Source organism: Eublepharis macularius, chromosome 5 (assembly GCF_028583425.1).
Source record: "Eublepharis macularius isolate TG4126 chromosome 5, MPM_Emac_v1.0, whole genome shotgun sequence".
Taxonomy (NCBI): Eukaryota; Metazoa; Chordata; class Lepidosauria; order Squamata; family Eublepharidae; genus Eublepharis; species Eublepharis macularius.
This window is the reverse complement of record NC_072794.1, coordinates 3219824-3235570: the sequence shown is the minus strand read 5'-3', so window position 1 is coordinate 3235570 and position 15747 is coordinate 3219824. Positions and strand designations below refer to the sequence as shown.

Below are 15747 nucleotides of genomic sequence, written 5' to 3'. Positions count from 1 at the left end.
GAATGGATTGATACAAGCAGAGCTTTGAACCTCTAAAAAAATCAAGGATCCCCACTTATATTTCTGTTATAGTTCTGCCTTAATTTGCCTATAAACACACACTTATTTTCAGTACGGTCAGCTGCATTCACTGCTATCTTTGGAAGCAACGGGAAAGAACCACAACCAGCCGTATTTGAATATTTTTCTTTTATAAACCTCCACATTTAAATAAACGTTAGTTTAAAATTTTTGCAAATTTAAAATGGGGTCCGCACTGCGGGCAAGTTAGATTCTCCAGTCAAAAGCTGCATCCCCTCCAACCTCTAGTCCCCTTAGACTTCAAGGCATCACCACCATATGGGAAGAGAACCCAGGAGTCCTGCCCCGCCCTCCCCAGCTGCCTCTCGCAAGCGCTTCAACCTGCGCCTGGCAAGCGGACTCGCACAAAGATTCCAGATAAATTCTGCGTCGCACAGACAGCTTTACTGTGCGGGAGGGAGAGTTTTCTGGCTCCTTTCTTGCCACAGAAAAGGAATAAGCGCGGGGCGCGGGAGCGCCACCGACCTGGGCAAGGATCCAGCCCGTCATGGAATTGCGCGCGCGCGCCTGTGCCTGTGTGGCGAAACCTCGCCGCGTCTCAGGTCTTCGGCGCCTGCCTGTCATCGCCAGCTGGTTGCTAAGCCCTGGAGGAGAGAAAGCCGGGAAGGAGTCGCCATCGGCCCCAGCTTCCTTTGGCGCCTGTGATCTTGCCCAGGGCGCAACTTGCTCCGGGTTCAGCCCCCCTGCACTACCAGGCGAGGCGTTTTAACCTACGCCAAGCATTCGCCTTGAGCATTCGCCACGTTCATTTCAACGGATTTCTTCTTCTCCCGGGAGCGGGAACCGAAGCACCTCATTCCCCCCCCCCCCGCCTCTGCTTTATCCCCCAAGAACCGGCGAGGCGGGTCCGTGGCAAGAGAAGGACGGACTGGCGCGAGGCCCCCCCGCGAGCTTCCAGGGCAGAGTCGGGGTCAAGCCCGCATCTGCCACGCGAGCCACGACACCCGGGCGGGCGAAGCATGCTGCCCCCTCCGGTCTTCGGCGCCAGACCCGGCAGTTCGGCAGCGCCTTCGGCAGGCTTGCACGCTGGAGCGCTTCCCCGGGGACGCGGGCGCTTGGCTGCCAGCCGCGGCGCCGCCTCCCTCACTTCGAGCTCCTGTCGGCGCCCAGGGGCCGCCCCCAGCCCCAGCCCCGCCCCTTCCAGTCCCGACCAATCGCGCCGCCGAGGGCGCGTTGCCCGCCGTTGAAGCCGGAGAGGCGCGTCGCGCAGGCCTGGCAGGGGCCAGGCGGGGCATGTGGCGGGCGGGGGCTGGCGGCCGGCGCTTGGCTCGGGGCGCCCGGGCGGCTTGCAGGTGGGTGGCGGCCTCGGCTCCGGCGGGGCTGCTGGGGCGCCGGGTCCCTTGGCGCGGCCGTGCGCACTGGAGAGGCGCTTGCACTGGCGGGCAGCCATCGTGGGCTGTTGCGGCCCAAGGGCAAGAGTCGGGCCCGGCAGCACCAGCGGGTGGACGGCGGTTGGCGGGGCTGCTTCGCTCAGCCCCGGGAAACTGAGCCGCTCTCTGAGGGGCTGCTGGCCGCGACCCCTGCCCTCGGGATCCCTCCGGCGAGCTCCCTTCCCCAGCGCCGGCTTCCTTTGGCCCCGGGAGGCCGGACGGGGTGCGTGGCCAGCCAGGGAGCAGCCCCGGAGGGCGGGGGCTTCTTAAAAGCCGCGGCCTGAACAAGCCAGGCCGCCCGGAGCTGCCTGGGGGGGTTGAAGCGGCATCGCCCGGCCCGCGCCTGCCTCCAGCGCTGGGTCCGGATAAAAGGGAGACGTTTTATGCCGAGCCCGGCGCCATGTCGGGGGGGGGGGGAAGGGGGATCCCCCCCTTCCTCCCCCACTTCACGGGGGACAAGATGTCTCCTTGTAACCCAGATTATTAAATAATCTAGGATCATGTTTTAAAAGTAGCCTATAACAGTACACGTTTTTGCATCCCATGAGGTCTCCTATTGCGTTAGGATGACTGTTTCAGCATAAAGTACCAAAATATTGATATACATTGATGATCCCTTAGTTACGACAGGCCTTTATGATGTCCCAAAAGGACGCTTTACCGTTAGCGGCGTTAAGTGCTTGCCACTCAAGGAGTCCCTGTTCGTAAAGAATTTGCTCCTGCTCTGCGGGAAGAATTGAGGCTACTACAGCTGCACGATACCGTGTTTGACTGGTGGCTGAGAGCTGAAGCTGGGAAGACGTTTCTTTTGCCTTTGCTTTCTCTAATTCTGGAGTCTAGAACAACGACCGAATCTAAGATTCGTTGGCTTCTTTCAGATTATGATTGTAAGGCGACCTTACCGTGAAGTTTTCTGCAACTCTGTATTGCGTGTATTTTTGTCCACGTGGCTTAAAGTAAAGCAAGCCAGAAACGGAGCCTTGCTTCTGAACTGCTGTGCTCAGGGCATTTTTTCTGGGAAAAGAGGTGGTGGAATTCAGTGGGTTGCCCTCTGAGAAAATGGTTACATGGCTGGTAGCCCCACCCCCTGATCTCCAGACAGAGGGGAGTTGAGATTGAGGGCCATCTCACCTCCCCTCTGTCTGGAGATCCGGGGGCGGGGCCACCAGCCATGTGACCATTTGCAAGAGGTTCTGGAACTCCGTCCACCGCATTCCTGCTGAAAAAAAGCCCTGGCTGTGCTGTTTAGTAAGCCCAGAGAGTGTGCTGGAGTCAGACCTCTCTGGCCTCGAGACCTCCAGCATTTCCCTTGAGACCCCTCTTGGTCAGTCCACGGGACACATTCCCTCTCCTTGCTGTGCCTGTTGCAGGTTGTACAGTCAGACTGCCACGAGGGACACCATCTTCGCCTTGTCTTCTGGCCAAGGAAAATGTGGTGTGGCTGTGATCCGAACCAGTGGCCCAGCTAGCGGTGTGGCTGTGCTCCGCCTGACGGGGACAAAGGAGCTGCCACAACCACGATCAGCTGCCTTGCGCAGGATCTGTGACCCCAAGTCCTCCGAAATGCTGGACCGGGGCCTCGTCCTGTGGTTCCCAGGTTAGGAAACAAAGCAAAACCTCCCTGCTCCCGTGGCTGGTCTTGGCGCCCTGGGCAAGGCAGTCCTTCTGCTTTGACCTCTGAACTGAAGAGTTCCCTGGACTGTTATTTGGCTTTTCAGGGCCAGGCAGCTTCACTGGGGAAGATGTTGCTGAATTCCATGTCCACGGCGGACCGGCTGTGGTGAGTGGAATCTTAACTGCCTTGGGTAAGTTTCCTTTTCAATAAGTTGGACAACCCCCAACTTCCTTTTTATTATACAGATTCTTATTATACAGAATCCAAATACTTATTTTTTGCTGACACATTTTCCTCCAAGACTGGAGTGGGCTTGAGATGCCCGCTGGAAGAGGCCTCTTTCTTGTTTCAGGATCCCTTCCTCAGGTGCGCCTCGCTGTCCCTGGAGAGTTTGCCAAACGGGCCTTCCAGAATGGGAAGCTGGACCTAACAGAGGCTGAGGGGCTGGGGGACCTAATCCACGCTGAGACGGAAGGGCAGCGCCGGCAGGCCTTACGCCAGATGGGTGGGGAGCTGGGGCAGCTCTACCGGCGCTGGAGCGACGCTCTAACCAAGGCAAGGCTGGAAGGTTGCGGCTGTGGAATATACCCAGAACCACCTCTGCTTCAATCCTGACCATTGTGGAGGCGCTTGGATGGAAGCAGTGGAGTAGAGGGCTGCCAGGGAGGTGGTTAATAATAACAATACCTGATACACTAATAGCCACTAGTGGCCGTCATCTAAGGACACTTAAATTCAGAGATTGGATCTGTGAACAAACAAGACAGATCTTCTTCCATACCTGAAAAATGCCCTAGGGTTTGCAGAAAAATCTGAAATCTTAAAAAAAAATGTTAAAAACAACAACAACACCACCACCCAGAATTATAACAGGCGCACCACTAGCCAGTGTTCCAGGCTTGGTTTCTGTCAGGAAAAGGCCGGGGGAGGGGGCACAGCCCTTCCCAGGGTTGTTTGGGCCTTTGAGGGAGGGCTTGTTGGGGCCACCCCAGAAGCAACCACTGGGCAACAGAAGCAGCACTCCCCCATACACAGAAGGCTATGTAGTGCAGTGGTTAGAGATTCAGAGCACGATCTGGGAGACCTGTGTTCAAATCCACACTCTGCTGTGGAAGCTCACTGGGTGGCTTTGAGCCAGTCACACAAACTCAGACTAACCCCTCAGGGTTGCTCTGATGATAATATGGAGGCAAGGGGAATGACGTAAGCTGCTTTTGATCCGCATTGTGGAGAAAGGCAGGGTATAAATGAAGTAAATTAATAAATATAGATGAAGATGGGGACAGATAAAAGGTAAGCTGTTTAGTAGGTTTGAAGGAGAGAAGGACATAGCACATGGAGGCTGCTAGGAGGAGGCAAAGAGGAAATAGTGTGGGGAAAGGGACAGAGTACCCCTTGCAAGTCCTAGCGCATTCCCCACCATGCAACTAGGCTTGGTTCAGCCAACACCGGGCAACTGGGCCATAGGGGAGACACAGTAAGGGGCTGGTGAAGACGGGTGGGTGGGAAGAAAGGAAGGAGGAAAAGGGGGAGGGAAAGAGGACATGGTGGGGAAGGGAAATGAGATGCCCCCGCAAGTCCTTGCGGTTCCCCACTTGTAAGTATATATTCTGTATTTGTGCTTCCAAGGTCATGAAGGGTGTTCCCAGACGGTTGCTGTTTTCAGTGCAGCTTTTGTTGCCGCTGTAAATGCAGAGTAGAGGCATCCACCTTGGCAGTAGAGCAACCTCGCAAAAATTATCGCTGCTCTTTCCTTGTCACACCCCCCTGCGGCTGCCATTCCCCCCCCCCCCCCCGTGCTACTGGAATCTTTTAAAATCTGGTCTAGATAAAGTATTATAACAGTCTGTCTTTAGGCCTTTTGAATTCACAGTTTTGTTTTTTTTTAAATCCTCTGTGACCCTTTTCTTTGAAAAGATATAAGGGGGAAAGGTGTGCTCCTTGTATTTTCTATAGTCTTTTTTGTTGGGGCTTACTTTTTTTAAAAAAATGAAAACTGGGAATTCAGAGGACATAACTTTTATTGACTGCACTCTTTCAAAAGAGAGAAAGATTGCAGCAAAGCAGGGGAAGGCACAGAAAGTGGGCCAGTAGGAGATACGTGAATTCTCCAGGAAAAAAACAGCTGCAGGGTGGTTGGCAACTGGAAGGAAACCTCCACACGGATGCAGCCTATCTGACAAAAGTATCTCAGAATGGCATTTTGAGGCAGAGTTTGCGGCACCGCAAATTACAAGTTGTACAAACTTTCACAGCCGCAATAAATCTGTTAATCAAGACACTGTGTGTGTGAGAGAGAGAGAGAGAGAGAATTGACAGCTGTGCACTCATATGGTGGAGCCTTCATTTCAGCTCTCCACTCAGCCATGCGGCTTCCTGAATGACCATGGGCAGGCCCACCTTAAAGGGCTGTTGTGAGGGCAAGAAGAAGAAGATGGGAAGGCTGTGTTTACTGCCCTGAGGTCTTTGGTGGTACGGTGGGGATAAAAATATGCTAGGTTTCAGGAGGCTGAAGATCCTGTTTATGTGGCAGCAAACTAATATGACCACCAACGGTAAAGATAGTTTAAAATCATATTTAAGATTGGCTTCTGGAATTCTGCCTCTTTGTCACCCCTGGTGTGATGACCAAGGTTTCCTGGGTGGAATTAGGCAATCTTGGTCTGGCTCAGTTTTCAGAGGTTTTCGTCTTCTATCAGACACTGTAGTCTATTTTAATTGGGGCTGCAGGGGGAGGGAGTGGCCCAGATTTTCCTCTCCAACACTGGATGTACACACCTCCCCTTTTCTCCTTCAATGTCCCTTTCATGAATCCTCCTGCAAAGAGATTTGAGCTTGGTCTTTTTTTCTTTTTCTTTTTTTTTTGAGAAATAGAGTCTCCTTGTAGAACCAGCTGTGGTAACCCTTCCTTCCCTGCAGGCCCTTGCCCACGTTGAAGCGTATATTGACTTCAGCGAAGATGACAACATTGAAGAGGGGGTCCTTTCCCAAGGTGAGCCCTCTCAGTTTCTTGTTTTTCTTCCCCTCTCTCCTTCGCTCAGTTATCTACCTACTGCAGGGCAGCTGCCACTTGCTTATTTTTAAAAATTGTCACTTTCTGCTGGCTGAACGAAAACAACCGTGCAGAAATGTCTTGGCGCTGCAGTCTTGCAAAGGATGGTGGCACGGTGTAGCCCAGTCTCAGAAGCTAAGCAGGGCCGGTCCTGGGATGGGGGACTCTGCAGAGGGAGGCGATGGCAAGCCAGCCTTGGCTTCTCACTTGCCTTGAAAGCCCCTTGCTGGATTCACCATAAGTCAGTTGTGCTTTACCCAAATACACTGCAGTCTTATATTTTAGAAAAAGAAACAAGTTGCTAGCCCTCATGGCTGTAGAAGATGCAGTGGGGGAGGCAAAAAGTCATCAGCAAGATTTCCTTGTCTCTCCTTGCAGTGGACACCACGGTGGAGATTTTGGAGGAAGAGCTGCGGGTGCACTTGCAAGACGGCCGGCGTGGGGAGAGGCTGAGGGACGGAGTCCAGGTCGTGATAGCCGGCCCCACCAATGCTGGGAAGAGCAGCCTTCTCAACCACTTGTGTGAGTGGGGAGCAGCCTGAGGCTCGAGGGCTTCCCGAGCTCGTTCTTGATTGCTGGGATGCAGCTGGTGTGGCATGACTTTGCTCCTAGCTGATGCTGTGGGCTGCTGCCTGCCTGCGCTGTTTTATGGTGCAGGTTTGCGCTTGGGCATTTGCAGCTGCAGGCGGAAGGCTTATCTTGCTCACTTTAACGTCAGTCTTGGCTTGCTCTCCTCTCCTGGATGGCCGCTTGGTGGCAGCACAAGGCTGCAGCTGTTACGGTGATGGCTGTTGGCTACTAGATAGCGCAAATGGTACCATTATTAGAAGCTGCCTTCTCCTCAGTCCACCCTCCCCCCCTCCAAATGTAGCTTGGACTTGCTTCCTTGGGCTGCCGGTGGCTTTCCAGCAGAACCCAAGGTTTGCCTAACAGCCTGGAGACCCCTGAGGTTGAACCTGAGCTGGGGAGAGTTGGGGTGGCAGAGGTATGGCCTTCTTGGCTCCCCTCCTTAGAATCTCCCAGCATTCCCCTCCTCCTTTGGGGGGGGGGAAGCTAAGCCTGGTTTCTGGAGTGGCTCCATCTTTGGCCCTGCATGCCAGTCCCCGTATTTATGAGCTGCTTACTTATGGCTTGTCCTTGTTCACCTTGTGTTTGCTTAAATGGGGTAATTCGTTAAGGAGAATGTGTGGCCCCAGCCTCGAGCCAGCTGGTCTCCTCTCTGCTCCTTGGCAAGGCGTCTGGGTGATCCTGTCTACCCCATTTCCTAGGATCCTCCTGACTCCATCCTCCTCCTCCAGGTCGGAAGCCAGCAGCCATTGTCTCCCCTGTGGCAGGCACCACCCGCGATGTGGTGGAGGCGGCACTGAACATTGGGGGCTTCCCGGTGGTGCTGAGCGACACAGCGGGGCTGCGGGACACCAACGATGCTATTGAGAAGGAGGGTGTGAGCCGAGCTCGTGAAAGGTGAAGTGGATGGAGCACTGAGCAAGCCAAACCTCTGTTCTGACCATTTACTGCAAGCCAGGACTTAAAAATGGTCTGGACAGGCCTCTTGGTCTGCTTTGGGATTTGAAATGGTGTGAACGTTGTGTGGCTTGTTGCTGTAGGCAGTGTCCAACTTCTGAGTCTTCACGGGTCAGGCATCGGTCCTGGGAGCTACAGGCAAGGCATTCCGCCTTATTTGTTCCACCTCTGGGATGCATCTGTTTGTTTAGAACCTTGATGTGCCACTTCTTCAGACACTTGCCAGAGATGGTTCACAAAACGAGACAAAATCAAGCCATTAAAAAGCCACAGCCGAAAACATTTAGCATCCTAAAGGGTCCTCATAACAGCCTGCAGGTTGAAAGCAGATTGTACAAACAAAAAGGCTAAGCATGGGTAAATTCAAAGCCTGGGTAAAGAGGGATGTCCCTTATGCCTTTTGTTAGCCATAAGACATAAGGGATGCCATATGACACAGAGCCAAGCTACAAGTGACGCCTGACACAGTTTGGACACTTGTCAGCTTCCCTCAAGGTTTGATGGGAAATGTAGGCATCCTGGTCTTGCAGCTGTAATGGAGAGCCAAGCTGTAAAACCAGGACGCCTACATTTCCCATCAAAACTTGAGGGAAGCTGACAAGTGTCCAACCTGTGTCAGGCGTCACTTGTAGCTTGGCTCTAAGAGAGAGAAAAGGAAGGGAACCTCAAAAGGAAGGGCGTTCCACAGGCAAGGCGCCACCCCTGAAGGAGCCCTGTCTCTGGACACCTCCTGCCTCATCCCTACATGTGAGGATGCTCTTAACTAGTGGGACAGGAGGAGGTGGGCCTTCAGGTGCTCAGCCCTGAAGCCATTTAGGGCCTTACAGGTTAGAAGCAGCGCTTCAAAGGGTGCCTGGAAGCAGATGGGCAGCCAGGATCTTGGGGCTGTGGCTGGACACCTGGTCGGCAGAGTGATGTGGCTGCAAAAGGTGGGATGGGAGGGATCCAGGTCCTAAGCCAAAGGAGGCCGATTTTCTCTCCATGCCAGTCAGAGCTTGTCTGGAGTCAGGTGGCCAGTTCTGGGTGGCGCACTTTAAGAATGGTGCAGACGAGTTGGAAGGGGATCCGAAGGAGAGCAGGGAAGTTGATTACGGGTCTAAAAAGCCCACAGTCAGAAAACAGATCCTCTGCAAGAGAGAGAACAGAAGGGAAGGGTGAGGGGAGAGGCGACTGGGGCCCTTGGTCGTCAGGGTTTCCAGACTGGGACTTCTCCCCAGCTGTTGCCATGGGGACCAATGAGCTGCCAGCCCCTCCAGGCCCACTATAGGAAGAAGGGAATTGGGAGTTGTGACCGACCAGCGTCCAGGGCAGCAGGTCTGTAGCAACACTCAAGCCGAGCGCTAGACAGAGGATTGATTTATTGATTTACTTCATTTATTTATTTCTTCCCAATGGGGACCCCAAAGCAGTGTACATTGTTCTTGCTTCCATTGTGTCCTCAAACCAACCCTGTGAGGTAGGTTAGGCCGAGAGGGTGTGACTCTCTTCACGTCTGCACCAGTCGCAGGCCTTCCCAAAAGCAATAAAATAAAATTGAGTAGTTCTGTCGGGGCTTGTGGCTCAGCTGTAAGTTCCCTTCCCACGCCTGGCCTTCTGATCAATGCCATTAACGCCAGAAAGGAGCAGGCGGTAACAGATCAGCAGGAACGAACAGCAATAAAAGCAAGTGGGGGGGGGGGGAGTTCTGCAAGCAGAGGGCCACAGCCGAGAGGCACCGTGCCTGAGAGCCCCCCCCTCCCCACGTTTGTCCTGTGCAATGAGTTGGGTGTCTGAGGAAGATCCTGGTGGGGCAGATAATTCTTATGGAAATTCCTATATGCAGAACACCATTGCTGGCTGTGATGGCATAAATGGAGCCTCCAGCTTAAGAGCCACTCTATCTTTGAATCTCAGGTGCTGAGAGGCAGCAGTGGGAAGGCCTGTTGCCTTCCTGCCCTGCTGGTGGGCTCTAACGGGGGCATCTGTATGGGGCACTGTGGGGAATGGGATGCTGGGTTAGGTGAGCGTTTGGGGCAGCTCTGTTGTCCCCCTGCGATCAAACGTGGGATACATCGACGTGAGCAGTGAGCAAAGTCTCGCCTCCAGTGGACTCCACTGACTTCTGGGGTTGGGGCTCAGACTGGAGGTGCTGGTAATGACTGGCGGGGGAGGGGGGGCAACACAAAGCCTTGATTCTTCTTCCTGTTTCCCTGCAGGGTCGGTAATGCTGACCTCATTCTGGCTGTGCTGGACGCGGCAGAGATGGCCCAGCAGCCCAGCCGGCTGGCTTTCTCCTTGCAGGGCATCCTGCCACCCACCCGGTCAGATGGGGCCCAGCCGTGTTTGCTGGTGCTGAACAAATCTGACCTGCTTGGAGTGCAGAACCAAGAAGGCCTCCTACAGGCTTGTGCCCGGTTGGGGCTCCCTCCCGCCTGCCTGCTGTCCTGCAAAACTGGAGAAGGGCTCCCTAATTTTCTGAGCACGTTCAAGGAGCAGCTGGGCCACATGTGAGCGCTGGGCAGAAAAGGGGGGTGACTGGGAGCGTACGCTCAACATTGGCCATTAGTATACTGTGCTGTATATTGGGGTTGGATGGATAGGTGACCCTTTTGCCTGGATCTGAAGAAGACTCCCCCCGGGTTGCTTGAAGTTTTTCTAAACTTGTTCTGGGTTCAGAGGCTACTGCAGCCTTTGGTTGCGCAATTTAAAGCTTTCATGAAGTCTAGAAACTTGGGGTTTTCTTTTATATGTATCCTAAGATTCCTGGGCTGCTAAATACTTCGACTAGTAGAAAGTAATTCTTTATTAGTGCACTAAGGGAAGTGCCATTTTGTGGCCTAAATAAGTTATGTAGTTGGAATTTTAAAAAATGCTTCAATCTATACCTGTTAGCCAGCTAGAGGAGCGAATAAGGGCACAGGGACCTGGAGCCCCACCTCTGATGGGGGGGAAGCTTTGTGGAGCTTCCCATTTTGTGACTCGTCCCTGTTTCACAGCCTTGTCTATGCAGAAGTGAATGGGTCTCTAGCCCGGTGACTCTAATAACAGCAGCTCTCCAGGATACATCCCACCACCCCAGATCTTTTTAACTGGGCATGCCAAGGATTGAACTCCTGTCTTTCCTCACGATCAGAATTGTGTCTTCTCTATGGGGAAGTCTTCCTTGGTCCTGTCTGGCGGCTCCCAGCCTATTTCCTGCCCTCACAAAGACTTCCCCTGTGTGTTCTACACGGACCCTACAACTCTCTCTCCTTCCCTTCTAGGTGTGGTAACCCCCTTCTGGGATCCCCCAGCCCTACGCAGGTGCGTCACCGCGTCAGCCTAACCAAATGCCTGGAGGCCCTGGGCCGCTTTGGCCGCCACCGTGACCTGGATCTGGCCCTGGCAGCTGAGGAGCTGCGGCAGGCCCGTCGACTCCTTGGGCAACTGACCGGGCAGGTGGGGGCTGAAGAGATCCTGACTCTCATCTTCAAAGACTTCTGCATTGGAAAGTGAGAGAGGCAGAGATCCAGTGGGCAGATGTTCCCCTGGTGGGCAGTCCCAAAGGCTTGGAGGGGAGTGACTTGTGAGGCCTCAATTTCTGCAGGAGCTGAGAAAAGATGCAAATTAATAACCATTTTTTGAAGAATGGGACGGTAGCTGAGTTGTCTTCTGCAGAAGAAAATAGGACTCCCCCCCCCCACCCACCCCCCTCATCACAGAGGTTGTTGGAATCACATTCAAGATGTTTACTGCACCAGATTCTCTGCAAATTTGAATGTTGGTTTGGGGGCTTTGGAGTTTAGGATGAAAGATAGGTGGGGAAAACTGAGGCTGTAGAAAGAGGGCACATGTTCAACTGATGGGTAGTCGGTTTAGGGCTGATATCTGGAGGGAAGAACTTTGCACAAAGCTTAGTTAACTTCTGGAACTCTAGGCCCCAGGAGTTGGTATGAGGTTTGACGCCTTTTTAAAAAGGATTGTACATATGTCATGGAAGGCAAGCCTATATAACTGCTAAATGGAAGCTCCACGTTGAGAAGCAGTCTACCTCTAAGTTGCTGGGAAGCAGAGGCCTGTGGTCTCAGTGCTGTACTTCCTGGGGACTGTCCACCGTTGGAAACATGATGCTGGACTGGAAGACCCCCTTGCCCTCCATGAAACTCACTCACTGCTCCTTCTGAAAAGCCCTCTAGCCTTGTGGCTTGCAGTTGCATGGGTGTTACGTAGCCTGCTGCTGCAGTATTCTAATAAAGAGAAGAGACTGGACTTGGCTTTCGGCCTTCTGGACAGTTGGGAGCGGGGCTTAGGGGGCACGCTTTGAGCAGCCCTCTGGCTGTGCCCCAGCTGCAGATGGTTTGCTTTTCTCCTCCACCCGAGGACTCCCATGTTGGCAACCCAGAAGGTGGGTGCCGCCTTTGAAAATCTCTTTTTCCTGCCTTTCCAAATGCTCGGAAAACAGGAACGTTTCCTCTCCAGGAGCTGAAGACAGGAACTGGAGAGGGGTGGGCTTCCTCTTGCAGGCGTCTCTTGGCCCATCCATCAATGGGAAGCAGACGTTTCCTTGGGAGAGAGAGGCAAGTGCCTCCCCCCCTTCTAGTCCAGGGAAGGGGTAGAGTGTCAGACTCGGGTGGGGCCATCTTGGGCTCAAATACCCACTCAGTCACAAAGCTCTCTGGATGGCCTCGAGCCTGCCACTCCTTTAGTGTAGCATAGCGGTTAAGTGGTTGGCCTGAGAATCGGTGCTCTCCTGGTTTGGTTCCCACGACGGCCGTGAGCTCAGCAGGTAGCCTTGGTTGAGCCTCTCCTCCCAGCCCAGCGCCCCAGCTGTGTTGTAGGAATGATAATAATGCTGATTTTGTTCACTGCTCTGAGTGGGGCACTAATCTGTCCAGAAGAGCAGTATATAAGCAGAATTATTATTATCCAGTGTCTTCCTCGCAGGGCTGACGTGAGGATAAAATGGGTAGGAGCAGGTAGAAGAAAGACAGGATGAAAATCTTGTAACAGAATTTAGACAGTTGGTCCTACTTTGAGTGGTGCAAATTCAGGAGTCCTGTTAAAGACTGATTTCCCCCAAGGTTTAATCTGTTTTTACTGCACCAATTAGGTTTTGTTCCATAGGCCCCAAAACATTTTTGAGTCACCTTCACATTGATTGTGTTTCATAGAATGATGCTTCATTGTCGTTCTTCTGGGCACATGGGACTGCGCGTGCACAGACCTGCCGACTGGAGAAAGTTTCGACCACTTCTTTAAAGCTGCGTTAGGGGCTACTTCTCCATAGTGATGTAGAAGCCCCTTTTCCTGCCTAAATGGGTGCTTGACTAACCAGGAGGAGTGACCCCCTTCCCTCAGTTCTCTGTTAGCCACTGTGAGGAGAAGAACTTTGCTTGTTAGCTCTTCTTGTTGTTTCTCTAATTGTTTGTACTTTGGCTTGCTTTTGTCAGTTTTTCTGACTTCAGACCGTTTTCTGACTTCCCTTCTGGTATTGGGTCTGATTAATGGTTTTTGGTGTGTTTGATCCGCTTTTCAGAAGGAGCAGTGAGTTTCACGGAGTCACAAACAAGGAGGAACAACATTTTTGGCCCTTTGTGCGGAGGCCACAGCCATCTGGAATTGTGCGATATCCAATAATGTGTCTTTGCGGAGGATTCCAGAGCAGATGTGCTAAGCAGGGTTCCGAGTTCAAACCATGGATGGACTGTGAACAATGCCTATCTATTTTCGATATTTGGGGTGTTCCTGAAATAGATCTGTTTGCAACTACTGTAAATGCCAAGGCCCCAGAGTTCTGCCCCATGGCAGGAAGCGCGACCCTCTGTCCATTGGGGACACCTTTCAGCCCACATGGACAGGCCGACTACTTTATTTATTCCCACCGGTTCCACTTATTCCAAAAGTGATTTGCAAGATAGAGAGGGACAATACAAATTGTATCCTAATAATCCCCTTTTGGCCCAGACAAATTTGGTTGCCAAAGTTACTCGAGCTGTCCAAACAGACCTACATTACACTTGACGTTCTCCTGTATGGAACGTTATTCCATCACAATCACGACACCCTTCATCTGACAGCTTGGCGGGTTCATCCCAAGCAGAGAGACAGCAAGTCCTTTTAAATGCCAGAAGACCCTCTACCAGGAGCTCTTACAAGGCCAAATGGAATCATTTTGCTGGATGGGCTCAGAGTAGGGGAATCGCTGCTACTGCTTGCCCCTTATCCGGCACTTCTGATTATCTATGCACTTTAAAATCTGACGGTCCTAAAGGACCATCTCGCAGCCATTTCTGCCTTCCATGTTCAGGTTGAAGGCAGGACTCTTTTTTCACATCTAAAGTCCTGCTAGTTTCTTAAGGGGATGTTCAGCCTTTACCTCCCGGTACCACCCCTGGTTCCTCAGTGGTCCCTTTCCCTGGTACTTTCATGCCTCATATTGCCACCCTTTGAATCCTTGGCAACTTGTTCTTCGGAGTTATTGTCCCTAAAGGTGATTTTTCTCGTGGCCATTACTTCAGCCCGAAGGGTGAGTGGACTGTCAGCACTTTTATAGCTGACCCTCGCTTTCCAAAATTCCACGATAACAGAGTGGTCCTTCGAGCAAGTCTTCACTTTCTGCCAAAAGTTGACACCTTTCCATGTGTCTCACGACATCTCATTGTCAGTATTTTTTTCCTGCACCCAAGTCTAAAACAGAAAGAGCATCACACTCCTTGGATCTTAAAAGAGCATTTATCTTTTTATTTAGATAGAACGAAAAGGTTTTGTACTGAGCCGTATCTGTTTGTATGTTTGGAGGACCAAATAAAGGGAGAAAGACCCCTGCGAAGGCCATTTCTAGATGGATTACTTCTGCTATTCAGAAGGCTCGCTAGTATGCTGGTGTTCAATGTCCATTACATTTAAGGGCTCACTCAACTAGATCTCCAGCATCCTCGTCAGCCTTCCTAAGAGGTGTTCCTGTGGTACACATTTGTAAAGCAGTAAAGAGTGCAGTAGCACCTTTAAGACTAACCAACTTTATTGTAGCATAAGCTTTCAAGCACCACAGCTCTCTTCATCAGATGCAAGCATCGTTTTTACCGATCGTTACAAGTTTGTTGCGCTGAAGTTATAGTTTAACTGTTAATGTACCTGGAGAGACTCACCCCGCCTCCTTATTGTGTGCGTCTTGGTAATCCCCCATGTGGGACTGCACGGAAGAACGATGATGAAAACAGGGTTGTATATACCTGTAACTATTGTTCATCAAGTTCTTGTATGCACACATAAACATTTGCTCTCTCCTGCCCCCGCTGTGATCTCTCTAGCTATGTCCAGTTGGGGGAAGGGGTTGCTCCTCCTGGTTAGTCACTCACCTGTTTAGGCGGGAAAATGAGCTTCTATGTGACTTTGGAAAAACAGCCCCTGATGGAGCTTTAAAGAAGCAATAGAAACTTTCTCCAGTCAGCAGGCCTGCGCATGGGCGGTCCAATGTGGGACTGCACAGAAGAACTCGATGAACAATAGTTACAGGTATGTACAACCTGGTTTTTTCTCGCAGCTTTTCATAAGCATGGCTTTGTGCAATGTCGTTGCGAAGCCACTGTGGTTGCAATCCCAAGAACACTTACCTGGGGGACTAAAATGGAACTTACTTCTGAGTAAAGCTATTTAGGATTGCTCCCTTCCTCTCCAGATTAAAAATTTGGAGTTGTGGGAGGGAGATTTGTTTATTTGGCTTAATGTACGCCCCACTTTCTTCCCTAATGGGGACCTACAGCAACTTGCATTGTTCTCTCCACCATTTTATCCTCACAACAACCCTATGAGGTAGGTTAGGCTCCATGTGTCTGACTGGCCCAAGCTGACCCAGTGAGCTTCCGTGGCAGAGTGGGGGTTCAAACCTGGGACTCCCAGATCCTAATGCGACATTCTAGCCACTGCATCGTATTGGCTGGCGTGAGATGATTCTTTGCTTCAGGTCACTCAACGGATGAGCTGAGATCTGCATTCTAGACTCCCTGGATGTGAGGAGGCCCTGAATCTCTGCCTTAACCCCAATAAGCCCACTTGTGACCTTTCGGAAAGCCGCCTGAATTCCCCCCAAGGCCCCTGAAGGAAAAAGGATGCTGCCTCTGACTCCCTCCGTTTACCCCAGATGACAG

The 15747-nt window shown here is 52.1% G+C and overlaps 1 protein-coding gene across 1 annotated transcript; it reads left to right on the top strand.

The window, feature by feature from the left end:
* Positions 1–1296: 1296 nt before the first annotated feature.
* GTPBP3 (GTP binding protein 3, mitochondrial) lies at positions 1297–14413 on the top strand. The gene is made up of 9 exons (XM_054981554.1): positions 1297–1373; positions 2822–3048; positions 3170–3256; positions 3419–3621; positions 5986–6058; positions 6497–6640; positions 7417–7582; positions 9838–10128; positions 10885–14413. Exons 1-9 carry the CDS (start codon positions 1315–1317, stop codon positions 11114–11116), a joined length of 1482 nt encoding a protein of 493 aa, XP_054837529.1. The 5' UTR covers positions 1297–1314; the 3' UTR covers positions 11117–14413.
* Positions 14414–15747: the final 1334 nt, after the last annotated feature.